The sequence below is a fragment of the Benincasa hispida genome, chromosome 3 (assembly GCF_027475165.1).
Source record: "Benincasa hispida cultivar pf3 chromosome 3, pf3_genome.v1.1, whole genome shotgun sequence".
Taxonomy (NCBI): domain Eukaryota; kingdom Viridiplantae; phylum Streptophyta; class Magnoliopsida; order Cucurbitales; family Cucurbitaceae; genus Benincasa; species Benincasa hispida.
In genome coordinates this window covers 39,512,955-39,535,416 of record NC_143480.1, presented here as the reverse complement: position 1 = coordinate 39,535,416, position 22,462 = coordinate 39,512,955, and the positions used below count along the sequence as shown (strand labels likewise).

At 32.0% G+C, this 22,462-nt stretch overlaps 2 protein-coding genes and 1 non-coding gene across 3 annotated transcripts; all 3 read right to left on the bottom strand.

Moving 5' to 3' along the window:
- Positions 1 to 690: 690 nt before the first annotated feature.
- On the bottom strand, positions 691 to 1,675 carry BRK1 (BRICK1). The gene is made up of 2 exons (XM_039027808.2): positions 1,337 to 1,675; positions 691 to 961 (listed from the first exon to the last, which is right to left on the bottom strand). Exons 1-2 carry the CDS (start codon positions 1,566 to 1,568, stop codon positions 837 to 839), a joined length of 357 nt encoding a protein of 118 aa, XP_038883736.1. The 5' UTR covers positions 1,569 to 1,675; the 3' UTR covers positions 691 to 836.
- Positions 1,676 to 4,440: 2,765 nt separating this feature from the next.
- LOC120073835 (serine hydroxymethyltransferase, mitochondrial) lies at positions 4,441 to 10,544 on the bottom strand. The gene is made up of 16 exons (XM_039026708.2): positions 10,011 to 10,544; positions 9,847 to 9,897; positions 9,674 to 9,760; positions 9,244 to 9,365; positions 8,959 to 9,035; positions 8,645 to 8,769; positions 8,268 to 8,360; positions 7,792 to 7,884; positions 7,471 to 7,668; positions 7,192 to 7,296; positions 5,976 to 6,041; positions 5,786 to 5,863; positions 5,435 to 5,546; positions 5,253 to 5,363; positions 4,978 to 5,143; positions 4,441 to 4,623 (listed from the first exon to the last, which is right to left on the bottom strand). Exons 1-15 carry the CDS (start codon positions 10,098 to 10,100, stop codon positions 4,995 to 4,997), a joined length of 1,557 nt encoding a protein of 518 aa, XP_038882636.1. The 5' UTR covers positions 10,101 to 10,544; the 3' UTR covers positions 4,441 to 4,623; positions 4,978 to 4,994.
- Positions 10,545 to 13,549: 3,005 nt separating this feature from the next.
- TRNAN-GUU (transfer RNA asparagine (anticodon GUU)) lies at positions 13,550 to 13,623 on the bottom strand. Its single transcript has one exon. It is a non-coding gene; the product is annotated as a tRNA-Asn (tRNA).
- Positions 13,624 to 22,462: the final 8,839 nt, after the last annotated feature.

Here is a 22,462-nt window from a genome sequence, read left to right as displayed (position 1 = left end):
TAAATTTTCATGGCCTACCGGTTAGAATCTACATTAGCTTGGTGGAATCTTCACTGGTGTCACAGCTGCTCATTTATGATTACTAAGAATCTGGAGCATCCGGCAAAAGGTCATAGACAACAAAATAACATTTATTATGTTTGCATATTTCAAGGAATCAAATATGTAGAGAACCCAACAATAATATTAAGGGGCTAAGAAAAATGCAATAGAAAAGGCCAAGAACAATCAATCAGTGTTGGCTAAGGAAAATGCAATAGAAAAGGCTAAGACAATTATTTCATCAATTAATTTGAACTTCCTGATTATATGAAGGAAATCTATGAAGGAAATTTGAAATGATATGGTGGACGGACTGATGAAGAGTGGAGATAATTTAAAGGACAAGATGACCCAAAGAACTTGGAGGGGTATTTTGAACAACCTTCACCAAAGACTCTTTGAGTCGTGCCATTTAACAACTTGCTAGTGATTCCATAAGTTGAGCAAAAGAAACTAAAATGATCCTGGAGAAATTGTGTCAACTAATTCACATTTTAATGCTAGTTTGACCAACGCTCAGGGTAACAGGTTAACCAGACACAATTGTCTTGTTCCATTGACATCAAATATACTTTTCCCTCTTTATCATAATAGTACATATTCCCTGTTCAAGCACCCAACGTAAATCTGAATTCAAGTAGATCAGTATAACAGCACTAGACAGATATGATTTTACCATCAATGTGTTTTCATAATTTGGGTTACACAAGATCCTCATATTTCGTTTACACTGGTGAAAACAAGACAAAAATTATAACAGGAGCTGTCTCTTTTTATACAAGGTAGAGTAAACATTAACTGGTAAAAAGAGATGAGTTAGCAGATGCAGTACTGACTTGGACTTCAAGCATTTCAAGCCGCCGCTCCAGCGTATCAAGCTTCTCGTTCAAAGATGCCAACTTGCTCTTTGTTGTTGCCTCTAATGGAACAAGGACATGAATTAGAAACCCGGATATTCCTATTCTTAGTAACCGAGTAAGTAAAATACAGCAATACTGACTTCGAAATTGGAATTTAGTAATAAAAAATTTCTAATTGGAAAACGATTGCCGGAGGTTGAAAATTCATAGGGCAAGTTGATGCTCGGCTAATCAACTTCCGGAAGATAAAATAATCATATAAATCCAGACCATAGGACTCAATTCTCAATCTTATCAAGAAAGGTGCCAAAAGTTTCAGAATGAATCAATTGTAAAAGGCAAGTAATTAGAACAAGTTAAACACACAAGGAAATTTCTAATAATATAAGATATCTAAGAATCGATGAGAGAGAGCGAGAAAAGGGGATAACTACCAAAATGGACGAGGAAATCAAAGAGACGACGAACATTGATGGAAATATGAGAGATGAATTCGCGATTCTCCCAATCAGCTTGAACCGCTATCCCTACGTTTACAGCGTTAGTAATTCCTCCAGCTCTAGCCATCACACAGAGATTTGATCTATGGCGTGAACTCAGATAAGCAGATCTCTTGGATTCTTCAAGGGCAAGGGATGAGCTCGCAATTTCAATATAGAATAGCATAAACCACCAGCCGAGAGCGAGTTGATTGTCGTGAAGAAGTAGACCGGGGTTCCCATTTTCACCAAACTATTGTGCCCACCAAAATCTCTCTCTCAGATCAAAACTGGAATTGATTTTTTATTTTTTATTTTTTTCGGAAAAATATTCCATTTTTTATCCTAGACTTTTTTTTTTAAATAATAATAAAAAAAATCCTAAACTTGTTCTCTATCAAGTTGCAAGTTGTAACCTAATCTCCCAATTTCATCACTTTATACTCTAGACTTATTTATCTATTGCAATTTATACTATGGATGTAAACTATTTTTTTTTCTTTTTTTACTGATTTTAACAAAAAGAAACTTAAAAAGATTAGATATTGCAATTTTTTTTTTTATTTTCGAAAGTAGAAAAAGAAGAGAAAATATTTCACAACTAGTAAAACTTAGTTATAGTTGTGATAGACGTTGTTATCATAATAAATGCTAATAGAAGTCTATCAACGTCTATCAACATAGAAACTGATAAAAGTCTTATCACTAATAAATGTTGATAAAAGTCAATCAGTGTCTATCAATGATAGAAACTGATAGAAGTTTATTTTTGATACTATCAATAATTGAAACTAATACAAGTCTATCATTGATAGAGTTAGATAGAAGTCTATCAGTGTCTATAAATTTTTTTTTTTGCTATTTTTATAAATAGTTTGACTTTTTTTCTATTTATAAAAATTTCTCTTTTTTAAAAAGGAAATATTGCAATGTATACCATGTATGTAATTTTCACTAATTTTAACCAAAAGAAATTTCAAAACCGTAACCTCATTAATTTCAATAAAGTTACGATGAAAAATTAAGTTTGCTTTTACTCAAATTAATTATTGTATAATGCTCAATTTAAGCATAGTTTAGTAAATAAATATATTAATTATCATCTAAATGTTGATGGAACTTTCCATCATTGAAATTATATGAAAGTACTTTTTTTAACAAATTTTCAAATGAAAAAAAATAAAACACTCTTTAAATTTATGGTTAAGAGTGAAACACTTATATAAATTTAGAGTACAATTTGGTGAAATAAAATATCTGTAAAATTGGGTAAATTTTGATTTCTTTTCCACTAATTATTTTCTAAAGCAATTTTTATAAGTAAAATCAAGGTTAAGAATAAAAATATAAATTAGTTATAAAATTTAGGCAAAATACATGTTTTGGTTTCAGACATTCAAGTTCTTTTTAAGTATAGTACAAGTAGAGGGATTTGAATCACGAACATTTGCTAACACATGTTGCATGTCAGTTGAGCTATGCTCGTTCTGACGTGTATAAATTTTTTTTAATATAAACTTAATTAATTAAATGATGACATATGATTAAAAACCACCTCGATGATGAAGTCAAAACTTTAAAAGTATATCATGTTTTATTTGATAAAATATGCATATAACTTACGCATTTTATGACTTTAGTAACTTATAGACCTGATTGCTTGTCACAATAAAGCCCCTTAAAATGTTGGTATACTAATGATCAACAAAATCATAAATATTTATATCTTTATATTCATATATAGTCATTTTTTTTATATTTAAAGGTAATAATGATTTAATTGGAAAAAATTTAATATATAAAAAGAAAATTTTCACCGATACAAAAAATATCAAACTATTTATAAAAATAGCAAAAAAAAAAAATACTGATAGACACTGATAGACTTCTATTAGTTTCTATCACTAATAGACAATGATATACTTCTATTAGCTTCTGTTAAAGAAAATTAAAATTTTACTACTTTTTGTAAATAGTTTCCTCATTTCTCTATTTTTGAAAATCATTGGATTGACATATATTTAGCCCAAAGTTTATCCTCAATCTCCATTAATTTCTTTTCAAAAAATATTTTAGACCTTTGATTTAAAAAAAGAAAAAAAGAAAAAAGTAAGATGTTTTATTTAAAGAATGTTTAAATGGTTATCTATGTTCATTTTGGCATCAAGATATCATTACGTCTTTAAATACAAAGTGACATGATTTAATCTTCTAAATCAACCATTTTCGAACATTTAAACTTTTTTTAATGAAAAGTATGAATTAATAGAGAGAATTATATTAAATACAATATATCAACATATCTTCATCTCAACAAATTTTTGATTATTTGTGATTCAAATATATGTACCATCTATTTTATTTAGTTCGGCAGCATGTAGGAGTGGAGGGATTCAAACTTATATGTCTTATGCTACTTGAATTAAGTAAATTGGCCTAGTACCATCTATTTTTGTATGTCCCGTTCCTAAAAGAATATATCAAAATTTATAATCTGAAGGATTATTACGAAAAATAATGAGTTCATTTCATTGAGTCTTCGTGTAAAAAATAAATGAATTCATTAGAAGAGTATAACTATAAAGTTTATTTAATTGAACTCGTCATCATAAACAACTTATTGGTGATTGTTTTGGACGGTGCCACTCTACCATCATGTCGTAGCTTTTACGTTTATCTTAGTGAATGTTTTGTTATTCTAAAAAAAAAATGGATTTTCCTTTTTTGAGAACTTACTTTACGTTTTATTTTAAAAAATAAATTAGATAATGAGAAATATACAGAGTAAGATCATTAAAATGAGAAAAATAGCACTGCCGTAGAAAACAAATTTGTGTCATAAAATCCCTTATCATGAACAGCATCCTTTTCTTCATACTTGGAGAGTTTAAGGCCCCCCAATGACTATTTTTGTTATTAGGCTTCTTTCTTTTTTTTAAAAAAAAAAAAAAAAAAAAAAAATAATTGAAACTTCAGCTATCATAATAATCAAGTTAAAATTGATTTAATAGGATCTTAAAAAAGGGAAAAAAGAGAGAAAAAGATATGATGACAAACTATTGGGAAAGAAATAACTGGAAGCAGGCCAGTTTATTTTCTTAGATGACTTCAATATGCATATATACATCTCGGACCCAATCAAAATGATCTGCTGAATTTTGAGCACATAAAATAATTAAGACTTACATACTTGACACACAACCCTTTAATTTATTGGCCAACATTTCTTTTCTGCTTCATCCCTGTTCCAGACATATAAGCATATGGATTAAGCATTTCAGAACGGAGCAGTTACAGCATATGGATTTCACTTTATTTTTTCTAGAAGAAAATGATCGACGGTAACCAATTTGTCTCTAAATTTAAGTTTGAAAATTAAGATTATAAACTCAGCTTCAAAACAAAACAAAAAGTAGTTCTTTTTAATGTGTGTGTGTGTGTATTGGCTATATCATAAGAATTAGTTGGTAAAATCCAAGGACCTATTTTGGTAAAATCTAAGAGTCTTCCTTGCAACAAACATGACACTATCCAGTTACGTTATTAATACAACTAACCATATCTGATAAGAAAAACTTTCTAAAATGATCTCATACCAGACACGGTTTTTCTCTCAGCTCTTGTATTTCATCGTTTCCTTTTCAAAACCAATTGTAGGAAATTTCTTTGCATATTCCTCAACATCGTGTCGTAGCTTTTCAATCTCAGACTGGAAGTAAGGAGTAGACTGCATTGTGGTAAGAAAGTCCTTCAATTTTGTTCCTGGATAAACAAGATGAGAAATTTTATCTTAGAAGGGTCAGCCCCAGAATTGGTCAAAATAAATCAATGTCAAATGCCCGTAGAATTAAGTTAAAAAGGCTTTGGGAACCTTTGGTTTCTGCTTTGATCTTTACGGCTATGTTAACTGCAGCATCAAAGAAATCTGCTACCTTAGCAAAATCCTCCTCAACAAATCCTCTGGAGGTAAGAGCCGGAGTTCCTGAATGATAAGTGGTTATTAGCTAAACTGATGGTTACCATAATGGATATCAGCTCAGTTTTGGATTTTACCCATCCTGATACCACCAGGAACCATAGCTGAGACATCTCCAGGAACAGTGTTTTTGTTGGCAGCGATATGAACTGATTCCAACACCTTTTCAACTCTTGACCCATCAATACCCTGGACGGAGTTATTTAAAATAATAGTCAAATTTTCACCTTTTTTTTTTATGAGTATTTTGAGTAAAACTTCATAACCAGAATATATATACAGAGTAACCTTCTTTGGAAAATATCTTGTTAAGGGAAATAAACTAAAACATAAGATTATTAGTTTCTCTAAGCATTTCAATTCACAAGGAACTACGAATTAAAAAAAAGGCTTCTTTAAGTAGCTAAATAAAAGCAAGGAGCGTTTACCTTATTCTTCAAATTTACTAGTACTAGATGATTCTCAGTTCCACCAGATACAAGTTCATAGCCCTTCTCAACGAGAGACTGCATTAGTTTTTCTAATATGGTCAGCCAAAATATCACAAGCAAGTCAAATGTACCTGATAATGAAAATGTCCTGAGTGACAATTTAGTTTCATCTTATGGAAATAGATACCTGTGCAAAATTTGAGCAATTCCTAAGAACTTGCTCTTGGTACGCTTTGTATTCTGGAGTTGTTGCCTACATCCATAAAAGATTATACTAAAATGGTTATGTTTATTAGATCTCGTCACTGTAAAGCCTGTAACTAATTCTTGCAACTACTTTCGTTAATTAGACAGCCAGCTGCAATTGCTTTAGATACTATCTTATATAAGGGACATCTGTAATGAATGATAAGGAAAAGAAAAAATCCAAAGTGAAACACCAAGCCAAACTTTGTAATATTTTGAAGTAGGAAAGCAGAGGGTGGGAACCGGATCGGGAAGGTATGGTACCATTAGCCAAAGGTTCCCTATATATGTAATTTACCAACCAAAATTTGATTTTTGGTGACTTAGTCTGGTTGAAAAGTTTATAATCCAAGCCTCCCAAATGCATTTGAGATTAGTTAAAACTAGTTACGCATATGATAGTCTTATCTATCTTTCCTATTGATATCTTATATACCTTCATGTTTTTTGTCTAGTGTTGGGAATTTTCAAGTCTTTGTGAATGGCCATCTAAGACAACCTTCTCTATGATATCAATTTTCAACGAGTCCATATTTTCTGGTATTATGAGTTCAGAATTGCAAATTTTGTTACAAACACTTCTCGCGTTAAAATTTCCAGCATATAAGTTAGTGTTATGGGCTTGGGATACCGACCATTTAGCCCTTTGAAACTCATCCTCCCAGATAAGTGGAATCAGATACACAACTGTCTCCACCCACCATCACTTTAACGATATCTTCCAATGAGATATTCCTGATATAATCATTAGGAATTGAAAGATACGTTAGTGTCATGGGCTTGTGCAATTTTTTCCATCAGTTCTCCCATCTCACTATTCTTCATGTAACCCTACGATCGCTTACTCATAAGTCATAACAATTGCAAGTTGGACGTAGTCTAACATCGTATAAGAAACTTTAACCCCTTAGGTGTACCCCAAAATTCTAACTTGAACTTAATTATTCTTTTGATCTTTTCTGAAAAAATAAGTCCAGTTTTTTTCTTTTTCTTTTCTTTTCTTCTTTTTTTTTTTGGATAAAAGAAACATCAGAAGAAGTAAGTCTAGTTGGTTAAACAATCTAATGCTGGAATACTGTAGGAGCAGAAGAAAGGGTAACAACTAAAAGTTCCAAGTAAAATCCATAAGAGCGGAACATGTTTATCATCAAGCCAACCTGTTTCAGTGCAACTGCTAAACCAGCAATTGTGTGGTTGTGCGGTCCACCTTGTAGACCAGGAAAGACAGCCTGGTTGATTTTTTCTTCATAGTCATATAACACCTTCAGGGGGATGTAAGAGATGTTGACGTTATTACAAGTTCATATAATAGCCTTAAATTTGCATTTCAGGAAAATTTGAAAAATGCATACATCCTAAAGTGAGAATCATGAATACTGACAGAAAAACTAATGTCAAGGATAATATTTGCACTTATGGAAACAACACAGAGGTACCTCCCGGCCTTGCTTATTTATCTCCTTCACTCCTTTCCTGAAAAAAATCATGGCTCCACGTGGGCCACGAAGTGACTTGTGAGTTGTGGTGGTTACAACATCAGCATATTCAAAGGGTGAAGGGATAACACCAGCCGCAACCAATCCACTGATATGGGCCATATCTGCCAACATTATAGCTTTTTGTTTATCACAGACCTGTGGAAAGGCTTAGCAGATGTGAGCCTTCAACCATCCAAGGTGTGCCTGAGATAACTACCACAACTTTCCATCCAATTTAAGTGCTCACATTAATATAAAAATGAAAGTCGAGGAGTTTACCTTGCGTATACGTGCATAATCATATAGACGTGCATAGGCACTAGCACCAGCAACAATTAACTTAGGTCGGAAAAGAGTAGCACTTCTCTCCAACTGTCATTTGTAGTTAAAATGTGTCAGTAGCATGACTTCAAAGTTCAATAATGGCTCAATTTCCACCAAATGGAATTATCTGACTAATCCAGTAAGTTCAAAACTGCACTTTCATGTACTGGGTAGACTAATACTACACTCTGGTCAAACATTCAAAAACATTTGATAAGTGAAGACTTGGATAAAACTCTGATCTGGAAGAAGATTTAGACAGAGAAAGTGGCAGAAAATGCTAGAATCTTGTTAGTATTCTCCAGATCACCGTTATTGTTTGCTTGAAATGGAGTCCTCACATTGTAATTTTGATTGGCAATACATTTTAGGATTCTGCTTGAGACCATATAACAAAGCTAAAATAATTGTGAGAATAAATTGCAAAATACCTGATCATAGTCAATATAGCCAGTGCTCTCATCCAATCTGTACGGCATTGTCTCAAAAAATATAGACACTGCAGAGATCTTTTTGGTATCAGTCTGCACAATCATGCAATAGACGTCTTTTTAATTGTTAATTTAGCAGGGCCATAAGAATAATGTTACGTGTTACTGTTACTTGTCGATAAAATAGCAACTGCTAAAAAGGAACTCTTTTCTTTTTTTTTTTTTTTTCCTTTTTTTTTTTTAACTGAACGGCTAAAAAGGAAATGGTTGTGTAACAAAAACAGATTGATGAGAAATATATATTAGAGAACTTAGAAATTAAAAATAATAAAAGATGCAGAGGCTTATATCAAAAGAGTTCATAAAGTTACAGGCACCTGGTAACCATGAGAGAGATGTCCACCGTGAGGAAGATCAAGTGCCATAATTCTATCGTGAGGTTTTAACAATGCAGTATAAACTTGAAAATTGGATGGAGAGCCAGATAAAGATTGGACATTCACTGCAATAAAATGAGGATACTCCATTAGAAAAAATTGTGAAATACCGGGAGAGTTTCCCAGTTAAACATTTTTTACCAATGCAAACGTGAACCTTTCTCCATTAACCAATGGCTGTGTTGCACTGGTTAAAATATATACGCTACTGTGATTCTAGAAACAACTTATTCCCACACAAATATTTTAAATACCTCCCCATTTTTCTGGATCCAAATGAAAGGCTTCCAGAGCACGTTTCTGGCACAAGGATTCAGCCATGTCAATGTACCTACAATGTAGAAATAATAATGATAATTAAATTTCCAAAAGAAAAATGACGATGATGATTACAATAAAATGAAATCTTCAGAGTTGTACCGGGAAACGGTGTTGAGGAATTATTTAAAACAGTTATTGACTAGTTTAGGCTATGGCCATGAAATAACGAGAAATTAATTTTAAAAGAAAACACAAAACGAATGATGGCTTTCACGTACTCGTTTCCTCCATAGTATCTAGCCCCAGGATAACCTTCACTATATTTGTTGGTCATAACAGATCCAACTGCTTGCATCACAGAGACGGAAGTGAAGTTCTCAGATGGTATGAGTTCCAAGCCCTTCAAATAAAAGATAGATTATGGTTTCCATTTAAAGATTGAACTTGGAAGAGAAATTAAGCACTTCACCCTACAATATATGCAAAATATTTAAATAAGTAGTCAACTGGAAAAGCCAGAGAAAGACAAATTCTTCAAAGTCTTAGTACCACGGGCCTTCATTTCATTCCAATCAAGCCGATTATAATTAAACGATGTTGTTTGAACAAATAAGCATCAAAATCTTCAACCAATAAAAAATAATAATAGTAATAATTAGTACTGTCAACAAAATGCACACAACACACTTTACAGAGAAACTGTTCTACCTTCCATTGCCTGGCCTTTTCGAGTTCAATTATGTCCGCGATTTCTGGATCAATTACCTCGAGCGGATCATTCAATTGTTTAGGCCACTGTAAAATATGCTACCATAAGCTAATTTGAGACATGAAACGCGAATATATACAAACTAAGAAGAAGAAGAGACGGATTGATTTACCGGAACGCGTGGTCTCTCCTTATCATAGACAGCTTCGTTGGGCAAAGAAGACTAAGAGAACAATGAAAACAATAAAACAGTTAAGGAGAAAGAGAGAAGATAAGATTGGAAAATGCAAGAATACAATAGAGAAAGTAGAATGAAGAGAAGGAGAAAGAGATTACCAGATAACAGAAAGAGCCGCCATGGAGGAGGTGACGAATGGGGCTGTGAATGGAAGAAGAAAGCCTACGTAGCGCCATTGCCAGTGCCATAATCTCTCTGGTTCGTTTTATCCACTCACAGTCACAGAGATTTTAGCATTTGAGTTGGTGGGCTTCTTTCTTCTTTTATTCCCCTCCAGTTATTTTCGTTTATCTCCTATCCATCCCTCACTGTCTTCCCAACACAACACCTCTACCATCTTTACAGAAGCTGATAAAAATCAACATTTATCACTATTTTTTTTTTTACTTCTATAAATAATTTGATATTTTTTCATCTGTGGAATCTTCACCTCTCAATTTAACCATCCTTTAAAAAAATTGTCATTACTTTAAAAGTTATGTTTTAAGAAATTTAATTAAAAAAAACATAATGTTATAATTATATATTTATATTTAAGTAGGTGAATTACTTTGCTTTATTTTTGAATATTTAATTTTATCAATTTAAATTTTACACTTGAATAAGTGATGAGTTACACATTTCTTGAAATTGAACTCGTAAATAAAATTAAGAAAAAAAATATACTTAGTGACGTTTAAGTTCTATTCTACTTCAATGGGTTCATGTAATGGATTTTCAAAATAATTAGAGATAAAAAGTGAGTTTTGTGAATTACAGTTTATAGGTTATGATATGGATTTGCGATGCAATTCTTGTATTTCAATAATATAGTTCTAAAAATAATTGTACATATTCTTCACAATATTTGTATACACACACATACATATTGTATATGTATTTTTCTTTTTCTTTTTTTTTTTTCATGTAAACGTCCCCGCGCGTTGAAAATTAACCGCATATATCCCATCCATACTTGAACAATTCCAAGCCACAGATATATATTTCATTTCAACATATATATAAAGAAGCCACAAAAAGTCTTTCTTCTTCTCAAATATCAAACCCAATTTTTTTAAATTAACATAGGCCACAAATTTTCCTGCATTTTCTGTTCATAGGTTTAGCTATTTAGATATCATAAATGTTCCTTAAAACATGATAATAACAAAATTGTCACTTCTAAAAAAAAAAGAAAAGCCACTTCATCCAAACGAGTATTGTTTAACTAACATATAATACATAATATTCATTAAAAAAAAAAGTGTTATTGTACTAAAAACACAAAACTGTGGCATCAACATTAGTGATATTGAAATAGAAATAATTTTATTGTTTTTTTTACACAAAAAGAACAATATATAATGTAGAAGTTGAAATACTAATATTGTATAATTTGTATGAGTGCCATTAGCTTTCGTATGATGCATAGTTACCCCATTCATTTTAAACTTTTACTAGGAGAGGAAAAAAAAATTTAAAAGATAATATTTTCTTAGAAAGAAATGGTTGAGAAATAGCAAATTTTAAAGTTTCATTTGGAAAAATGACAAAAAGGTTTTAGAATTATAAAAATAACAAAACAAATTTATATAATAGAAAATATTGATTATTATATGACAAAACTACCCTAAAACAACAAAATTAAGTACAAACAATAATGTAAAGATACACTACTTCAAAAACAACTCGAATATCACAAATACCTAAACATTCTAGAACCCAAATACACAGTATCTAAACATTTCAGAAGCAAAAATTAAAAATTACCCAATATGGTCCTTAACGTTTCCAGCTGCCTATAGAATGCATGTGTGCGAGGGAAGATAATTACCAGGCGATGAAGGTCATTAGAAATTTATGGATGTCTATAACAATGGACTTCCTCCAAGGTGAGAAATAGCAAAGTTGAGCAAAGTTATTGTTGGCAAATAAATATTTGAAGAAATTGCAATTTTAGGACAATGTAACTATTGGAAATATGATTGTGTTTGATGCCAAACCAGTTGTAGAGTTTCATTGTCTTCATTCCACATGACCATTTTAGTCCTAGGATCTTGAAAGTAACTTTAAACACTATTAATCCTAGAACGTCATTGTTGAAAACAATGTTCAAAGTAGAAAACGTGTGTGTGAGCCAAAAATTAAAGTCGACGACCTGGCGAGGGTGGTCGTCAAAAGCTAGCCAAGACGATGGAATTCAAGAAATAGTTGTTGGACTAACAATTACAGACATGCGATCGAGAAGAACAAAAAGAGATTTTGGGGACGGCTAAGTGAAGAAGATGAAGATCAAGATGACACATAGAGTTTTTTGTTATCTCATTTTAATGATGATGATGATAATGATGATACTATATATATATATATACGCACATGTTTTAAACATTTAAAGTTTAATTCCCATTTATATGTTTCTTTTTAAATACAAGTCATTTTTACGTGTTTCTATATAAAAATTGAAAATATGAAAAGAGAAAAAAAGGGATCAAATTGATTTGATAACAATATATATAAATTAATGAAAAAAATATTTAGATACAATTAAATTTGTAACAAACATTTAAACAAATCGAAAGTTAGTTAGATAAATTCAAATATAACTTGGAGAGAAAAATTATGAAGTTTTTGTTTATTGTGATAGTTTGATAAGTAATTAGATAAAATCTAATTTGATAATAAAATATAAATTTAAATATAATTCGGGAAGAAAATCAGGAATGGAGCTCGTTTACAATTACACTGTATTCATAATTTTATTTTTATCTAAGCTTCAACAAGTACACTATACTTATAACTCTATCAACCACAAAAGCTACAAAAGAAGTCTAGCTGGTTGTAGAGGCACAACAAAAAGAGCAAGATTGCAAAAGTGAATACTTATTTGTTAGCCAAAAAGATAATATAATAATACAATAAAATGATAATGAATAAAAAGTGACTAAAAAAATACAAAAAAAAAAAAATGATAAAGTCTAAATGAAATATACATTTTGTTAGATGATAATATGTACAAAATATTAAGTAAAATCCTAATTGGGATAAAAAAAAATTAATCCAAATTTAAAATAATAAAAAACGAATAAAATAATGTAAATCTAAAGATATACTATAAATAAAAATCAAAATGGTGATAAACAAATTAAAGATTGATTAATTCTGAATAAAAAGTGGTTAAATCAAATCAAAACAGATATGAAATCACCAATTAAAATTTTTAAATGAGAGAAAAATCTGACTTCTTTATCTCTTGAATCCGTTGAGTTGAAGTCTTATAATCGACGATTCTATTTACACTGTATTTTTATAGAGAATTGATATACGATCTCAAAACGGACGATTCTATTTACACTCTATTTCTATTGAGAATTTATATACGGTATGATATACTCGAAAAAACTGTTAATCGACCATTTGTTTTTTAGAAATTAAAAAATACATGTCATGTGCACCATACATTTTTAACAAAAATCTTATTATTTCCATTTTTTTTTTCTTAAAAAAGGATACCTCCCAATTTTGTTATTTCCTCCGATTTCCCAAAAAGAAGATCATCTGAAATATGGGCTTTGTGGCCCGGATTATTTTAGCCCACGAAATTAACGTCCGGTCCAGCAGTTTGAGTCCAAAGTGGGAAATCGAAAAATAAAAAATAAAACGCTAGAAGGAGGGTTTGAACCTCCGACCTTGTGGTTAACAGCCACATGCTCTAACCAACTGAGCTATTCCAGCTTGTTGAAAACCTAATAACAATTAATAATAAATAATATATATCTTTAATTCATATATCTACAACCTCTTCTAACTTTCATCAAAAGCCATTTATTTTTTTTAATTTGTAATTTTATTTAAGAATGAATAAAAAAACATGATGTATACTAAAAACTCAAAATTTTAAAATTGATGTTGATGAGATTGTTAAGAAAACTATAGAAGTATTAATAAAATGTGATGTTAGCTCTTAGATGTTTCTAAAAAATACTTGAATTAATTATCAATTATTTCATTTTAAAAATTATTTTAGGATGCTCTTTATATATATATATATATAAACATACATATTGAGGACTTGAATTGACTAGAGAAAAAAATATTTTTTAAAAAAATCATTTTTATTTAAACTCTCTTAATTAAAACTATCAAAAATACACTTTGAAATTGATTAAAAAACTAATTTGAATGGTTATCAAACACTTCAATTTTTTTTAAATGAATTATTTTCAAAATTAAACCCTTCAAATTTTAAACCAAACACAACTTAAACATCTTATCCATGGTCTCTAATTTAGTGGATGTTTGTCCAATTACTTGAATATTTATCTACAACTTTGAACAATTTCACCCCTTCATTTTCAAGATCAAATCAAACACAAATGCGGATAGTGAGTTAATTAAGCTCATTTTGACAAATTTGTTCAACATTCAAATTAAGTAAAATTTTTAAAAATCAATATTTACTCGTAAAGATAGGTTTATAATATTTACTCTACGTGTCCGTTTATTTTAAACATTTAATATCCTTATTTGTTTCACATAATTTCACTTTTTAAAATCTAGGATAAGATATTATTATCTAGGGAACTTTAAACTTCATCCACCATGAGTTTTTTAATATCCTCAATATTTGTGGGATATTTATACCTAGGACATGAATAGAGCCTGATTAATTAATAAATTAATACCGATTAAATATTACTATTAATTTTAATTAATTATTAAATAGCAATATAGTATTTAGACTTAATAAATTTCAAATAATCCATTTATCTTTAACATTAATGTCATCATAACTATTTAATATAAAATTTATTATGAATTATTAATATTCTAATTAATTTATTTTTATTAATTAAATAAAATAATTTAAATACTATTTAATTTAAAAAATCATTTATTAATATTTTAAGCGATTAAATAATTAATCAATATAAAAATATATTAATTAATTAAATTATAAGTATGACTACATTACGTGTTCTCTTATATTTGATTAAATAATTATTTAGTTTTAGTTTTTATGTACAAGATTGGTAAATCAAAACATTCATTTGAGTTCTAAATATTAATTATTCTGCATATCAAAACACAAACGATATTAATTGTTCTAGACATTTATAATCCAAACATTTAAATTCTAAACGTTTAATACTCATACTCATTAAACAATATTTACAATCCAAAAACGATTCTAATATCCACTTTTATTAAATTGGATATCATAGTTAAATAAATGTTGCATGCAAAACGTGCAATATTCCTATTTTATTCAATTATCGCAAAATCAACTCAATAATAATTTTAACAAGTATATGGTGCGAAAATATTTTTATTAAGAAAAAAAAGAGTTAAATTAAAACAGACTTCAAAATTAAATTAAATGGGATTAAAGCACAAAATCCATGATTTTTAAACGCAACCAAAACTTACCATTTTTAAAGGAAAAGAAGAAGTCATGAAACTTTATAATAATGTCAATTTCTCTCGAATCATCGTATTGATTTTGTAGTAAATACATGATTAATAATTCATTGAATGACCATGACAATAGGTTTTTTCAAACGATTCTTCAAAGAAAAAAAAGAAAACCCTAGGAAATGGTAAAACTTGAAACATCTTTCTTCATATTCAAAACAATGATCGTGTAACATTCTTTTTTAAATGCAACATGTATTACTATTTTTTTTTTTTAAAAAAATGAAATGCCTTTATTATGCCTCATAGGCAAAATTTGAATTTTTAAGGCTATATTTGAAATATATTTTTAAGTATTTAATTTAAAAAATAAGTTATTTTAGAAGAAATTGAAACGTTTGACAAATATTTTTTTAAATGTATTTTAATAAATATTTAAATAAAATTGAATTTTTTAAAAAACACTTTTTCTTAAATCAATCCAAAATGACTAGTAAATCTTTTAGAGTGAGATGGTTTAACCATAATAGAAAAGTGGTCATCTATGTTTCACACAAATTTAAATATTTGTCACTTTTAGCCACACAATCAATCATTAGATTCATTACACTTGGTGCATATTCAAAAGAGATAGAGTTGAATGAGGAAGATGATTTCCAAATTTCCTCTATTGAGAACTCACTCGAAATTATACAACAAAATTGTATTTTATTAATGATGCTTCACAGTTTTTATAGAAACTGCATGCCATGATAAAGAAGAGAAAAATAAGAACCCACAAGAAGCTACAATTCAGCAAAGTGAAGTTTTTATGAGAAAATTCACAAACGCCTACAGCTATGAAGTTTTTGAAAAACCTCTAACTTCAAATGCTTTGTCATTAATATCTGCTACTTGATCTTGGCTTCCACAATGGACAAATTCAGCTACACAATTCTTTATAAGATTCCTTAAAAAATGAAATCTCACATTAATATGGTTGCTTCAACTATTTAAAATTGGATTTTTTGGTAATTTGATGGTTGAGCTATTATCACAAAATATAGTAATGCAACTTTCATTTGAATGTTCCAACTCCTTCAAAATTCTCTTCGCCCAAATCCCTTGGCAAACACAATTTGCAGCAGCTACAAATTCAGTTTCTGTGGTCGATAATGTCACAATAGGATGTGTTTTTAACATCATGAAACGACACCACAAATCATTAAGAATACATACCCAGATGTACTTTTTCAATCATCCATATCTCTGACATAGTCACTATCAGTATTTGCAACCAATCCACATTTTTTCCTTTTTTATAATAAATTCTATAGTGCACAGTCCCTTTTAAGTATCTAAGTATTCTTTTAGCTGCTTATAAATGATCCTCCATTGGTTTTGTCATGTACCTACTTAGAAGACAAATAGCAAACATCATATTTGGTTTTGTGGCAAAGATACATTAAGCTTTCCACTAATTGCTTGTAGAATGTATCATCAACAACGATCTCATTTCCATCTCTACTCAATTTGGACCCAACAACAACTGATTTTTTTTCACAAGATCACTTTTAAGCATACCAAACCCTTTTGAAAACCTCCATTGCTACTTCCTTTGGCATATAAAAATGCCATTAGACTTTTCTAATACTTCAATTCTAAGAAAAAAATCTCATTTTTTTCCAAATCAGTCATATCAAATTCATGCAATATAGGATTTTAAAATTCAGTCATCATTGATTCATCATCATCAGTAAAAGTTAACTCGTCAACTAGACACTTACAATGATAATTGTTGGGCTTGATATGCGAAAAACAGGCAGAAAGCAAAACTAATTTGCAAGTCTTTTGGGCCTAGAGTGAACGATGGCCCTTAAACGACTATCAGATACCACCTCGATGCTTCACACAAACACAAAATCGCGTGCTGGAAGTACAATCCGTGTGATGAACGATCTCGACCTTACACTTTAATGGCTGAGATTAGAACTACAAACTTCTGCTGGAAAAACCATTCGACTGACTAATCTTTTCTTTTCCTTTTGTAGAGAAAGAATCGAGAGAGAAAATAAAAGAGAGGAACACTGGAAGATTGCCGGAATTCGTAGGGGCGAGGAGTCTTCGATCGTCTAGGCGATGGAAGGTAAAGTAGGGGTCGACTAGACGATAAGGCACGAATCGTCTAGACGATGAAGATTTTACTGAAGGTCGTCTAGACGATGGTCGTCTACACGATGAGGCTTGCAGAAGTAAACGATCGTTGGGTAAAAGCTAAATGATCGTTGGTTAAAATCTAGACGATCGTTTGCTAAAGCTACACGATCGTTTGGGTCAGGGGGTATACGAAAGAGGAAGACGATAAGAAGAACAAGAAGAAGACGATCGTTTACATGGTTCGACCAAGGGAGGCCTACGTCCACGGAGAAGCTGACGGAGTTTTTTTTATTCAAGATTGCTTCAAGATAAGTGTAGTCACTCAATTACAATTACTCTCTACTTTACAAATTAGTTATGCAAAGTATTTAAAGGTAGATAGATTTGTAACAAATTCTGTAACCGAATGAAGCTGATTTCACTTCTGTATAACAATCTCCTCCTTGAAATGAACTTCATGCTACCTTCAACTTCTCTGATCTGACTGTCTCTTTGTTTTAACCTTTGTCTCTCAGCTCAAACCCTATTATATCAAGGCACTTCTGGAGCTTGAGCTGAGTGACTGTTTTTGTCAACATGTCGGAGGCATTTTTTGAGGTATGAACTTTCAGAACTTCAATCTGTTTAGCTTTTATCTGCTGTCATATGAAATGATATTTTACATCTATATGTTTTGTTCTGTTATGGTACTGTGGCTGCTTTGACAAATGGATTGTACTCTGATTATCACAAAAGATCTTCACTGTGTCTTGTTTAATTCCGAAATCACTTAGGAGACCCTTTAGCCATAGGCCTTCCTTCACTACTTCTGATAATGCTATGAACTCTGACTCAGTAGTAGAAAGAGCTACTACTGATTGTAAGGTAGCCTTTCAGCTTAGGACACACCTTCCAAATAGGAAGATATACCTCGATAATGACCTCCCTTGTCCAGATCTCCTGCATAATCTGAGTCTACATAACCAACCAGCTCTGGTTCACTGTCTGATAGTTGTTGGAACTTCAGTTTAGCATTAGTAGTACCCTTCAAGTACCTCATAATCCACTTTGTAGCCTCCCAGTGCCTTTTACCCGAATTAACCATGCATCTACTCACCAGGCTAGTAGCATAGGCTACGTCATGTCTTGTAGACACCATTAAATACATCAAACTTCCCACAGCTTGGGAATAAGGAACTGTTGACATGATTTGTTGATGCTTAATGTCTGAATCTTTAGGTGAATTCTCTGCTGAAAGTTTGAAATGGTTGGCTATTGGAGTAGTCACTGCTTTTGCCTCAATGCTTAGAATACTTGTTTTTCTGTTTCTAATAATGTTGATGCCAAGTATTCTTGTTGCATTTCCCATGTCTTTCATTTCAAACTCCGACTTCAGTAGATCTTTTACTTTATTCAGCTCTTTCATTGTTGCTTATGCTAGAAGCATATCATCCACATATAATAGCAAGTAGATAGGATGAGTATAGGACTCTGTATTTACATAAACATAGCTGTCATAGGAGCTTCTATAGAAACCATTATTTTGAACAAAGTTACTAAACCTTCTGTTCTAGCATCTTGGGGACTGTTTGAGGCCATAGATTGATTTTTTCAGTAGACACATAATCTTCCTTCCCTTTGACCTCATACCCCTTCTGTTGGCTCATGTAGCTTACTTCCTCTAGGAAGCCATGTAGAAAAGCTATTTTGACATCTAGTTGCTCCAACTCTAGGTTACTTTGAGCCACAATCGACAATAATAATCTGATAGAAGTCTGTTTTACCACTGGTGAAAAAATTTCATTAAAATCAACACCTGGCCTTTGTGTAAAGCCCTTAGCAACCAGCCTAGCTTTAAATCTAGGTCCTTGATCATTAGAAAACCCTTCCTTCAGCTTGTACACCATTTAGATGCAATTGGTTTGCATCTTTTTGGCAAGGATGTTAACTCCCATGTGTTATTTCTCACCAGTGAATCAATCTCTTCTTTCATAGCTTCTATCCACATCTTAGCTTTAGAACAACTCACTGCTTCCTCAAAGGTTGAGGGTTCTGCATCATTAGACAAATCAATAGTATTCAAAGCTAAGTATTCTTCATACCTTGATAGTGGGACAATGTTTCTTCTCTGCCTATCTCTAGCTAGGCAGTAACTTCTCAATTCTGGTTCTTCTTGCTCAGTATCAATAATAACATCTTCTACTTCTTCTTCTTGATGAGGTAGTTGATCAAAGTGTGATTCAGAGCTTGAAGGATTAGAAGTAGGAACTAGAACTTTCTTCACCTCAATTGTATCACTTTTCTCTTGAGGTACTGAAACCTTTGGGTTAGTTTTCTGCATATACATCTCTTCTTCCCTGAAAATCACATCTCTACTTGTAACACCTCGAATTTTCACTTTTTATATAATTTCAGTAATTTTGTTATTAGAGGGCATTTTTGAAATTTTGGATTTGAAGTATAAGTGTGGGAATTTAAGTGTTGACGTGAAAATTATTCAATTTTGAAATTCAATTTGAAAATTAATGTCAGGAATTAATTTTCTTTTGAAAGGGAAAAGAAATAAATAGTATAAAGTGGATTAAGGAAATGCTTTAAGTGTAATTATACTTTTCCTTTTTTAGTTATTATTATTATTATTATTTAAAATAAAAAGAAAGAACCCATCCCCATCTTCCTCACGCGAGCCGCTCCCTCTTTACTCAGATTCGGACCCCGCCGCCGCTAGCACTCGCACCGCGCCTCCAGCCGATCGTGCGACCAGTCGCCGCGCCTAGCCTAGACGTCCGCCACTGGTGGTCGATCCGTCGCCCTCCATGCCAACCAAAGCTTGTGCCGCCATCGATTCCCTCCAGTTCAACGGTGTCGGCCCTCGTGCGTGAACCAGGCCCACCGCGCATCGCCCTGCTCATTCCATTGTCGTTACTGGTTCGCTCCTCCAACCTTCTGCCCGTGCCAATCATCAATCGAGCCAATGACCTCCTTCATCTAAAGCACTGCCCAGCCCTTGCTGCCATCAATTGCTGTTGGTTCTATGGTTGGGTAAGTTGTTTGGCATATTGGTTAATATTAGGGTTACCCACTTGATTTTGGTTTTGATTTTTAATTTACCCATTATGGTTGTATGCTAGATTTGGAGTTTTGGAGGAGAATTTGTGCACTGTCCAACGGTTGTTGAAGTTTCTTTTTCGTGAGGTTTTGGTAAGTTTCAAGACTTGGTAACCCCATTTCTGATTGGTTTGGTGTTGAGCCTTTGTGTGTTAGTGAGGTTGTTGTTGGATTCAAAGAACATATTTGGGCTAAGATTATTTGAAGTTATTTGAGATTGTTGGAATTTAAGACCTTAACCATCATTATTGAATTTGTTTAGATTGGAACTTTTGCTTGGGAGTTTTGGAATTACTTTTGAACCAAGCTACATTTTCGGTTGATTCAAGTCTTCCAAAGGTTGTAAGAAGATTAATTGTGTGAACTAAAATTTGTGACCAAATTTTGAGGTAAGTAATCTTACTATTGGAACCGTCTGTGTTGATAAATTTATGATTTATGTTGAGGGTTGTAAGACTAGTTATAAGGAAAATTTTGATTGTTTTGAGATTGAATGAAATGTTTACGAAAGATATATGAGCATGTGATAATATGAGTGAAGCATGTTAATATATGAGCATGGTTTAGAACTTAACTAGGTGTACGAAAGAGGTACACCTTCAGTGGGTTATGTGTATATGAAAGAGGTGTATGCGTAACCCTATGTACAAAAGAGGTACACATTAAGTGGGTTATTTGTATACGAAAGAGGTGTATACGTAACCATGTGTACAAAAGAGGTACACATTAAGTGGGTTACGCGTATACGAAAGAGGTGTATACGTAACCATGTGTACGAAAGAGGTACACATTAAGTGGGTTATGTGTATACGAAAGAGGTGTATTCATATTCATGCGTACGTAAGAGATTGTGTTTCATTTGGGATTCACTAGAGGTTGTGAGTCCTATGGGGCTTACTAGAGGTAGTGGGCATATTTAGCTACAGTAGGATAGAGATCAGCTTTTCATGTATGTATGAGTCCCAGGAGGACTAGGATAGTTTATATGTTCCACCAGGGTTGGCATCTAGAGGACATAGATGCCTAACTTGACCCCAGTAGTGGGGTTACTTACTGAGTATTTTTATACTCACCATTTCTCATGTTTATGTTTTAGGTAAGAGTAGGGACGCATTGGTGAGTGACAAGCGGAATCCGTGATCGAGCCACTGGGACCAGTTTTATGCTTCCGCTCATGAGATTTAAACTTCTTTTCATGTTTTTCTTAGCTTTCAGTGTTGATGTTTAAAACTTACTATTTAGAATCGCTTCCAGAATTATTTATTATCATATACCCTAACGTTGTTTTTTTTAATATTTGAAATTAAATGCATAAGTCTTTTAAATTTATCTTATTTAATTAGCATTTATTTCACCACAACAGAGTGTCGTTTTAAGTTCCACGCATGCATGTGTTTAGTAACGGCCTAACTTAAATTATAGGGAGTCGGGTCGTTATAGTTGGTATCAGAGCCCATGTTTTGAGTTATGTAGACTGACTTACTACGTAAGTCTAGATAGTCCCTGTGACCTAGTAACGAATCCCTCGTCATCGCCAGGTATGTCCTACTAATGAAAGTTTCAATGCATATGTGAGAATAATGATGTGGTGTTTTAAATGCTTGATTTCTGAGAAAGACCTAAAGATAGTTAATGTACGAGTTTATGACAGGACATGGCACCTAAACCTGGAACAAGAAAGACAGTTAGAGAAGAGGTGCAGGAAGAGGAAGCTGAGAGTAGCCAGGCTGTCCCGACAGCTCCAAATCCACCTATGGTCCAAGTCGATGAAAAGGCAATGGAAGCCAAAATTAGTGAAGCTGTTGCATCCTCCCTAATGGGGAAACTACAAGAGTTAATCCGTAGCGCGATGGCGGGACAGACTGCCTAGACCCAGGCTCAGGAGGAACCAGTGCCACCCGAGCAATTACAGCAGACTCGACCGCAGAATAGAGAC

Bases quoted from the DNA above. Each gene is read 5' to 3' on its own strand.
- BRK1 (XM_039027808.2), bottom strand. From the start codon at position 1,568: ATGCTATTCTATATTGAAATTGCGAGCTCATCCCTTGCCCTTGAAGAA. The intron at 962-1,336 runs GTAGTTATCCCC...TTGTTCCATTAG, and splicing joins TGATTTCCTCGTCCATTTTG to AGGCAACAACAAAGAGCAAG.
- LOC120073835 (XM_039026708.2), bottom strand. From the start codon at position 10,100: ATGGCACTGGCAATGGCGCTACGTAGGCTTTCTTCTTCCATTCACAGC. The intron at 7,297-7,470 runs GTACCTCTGTGT...ATCCCCCTGAAG, and splicing joins TAAATAAGCAAGGCCGGGAG to GTGTTATATGACTATGAAGA. The intron at 5,144-5,252 runs GTTCCCAAAGCC...TTGTTTATCCAG, and splicing joins GATCAAAGCAGAAACCAAAG to GAACAAAATTGAAGGACTTT.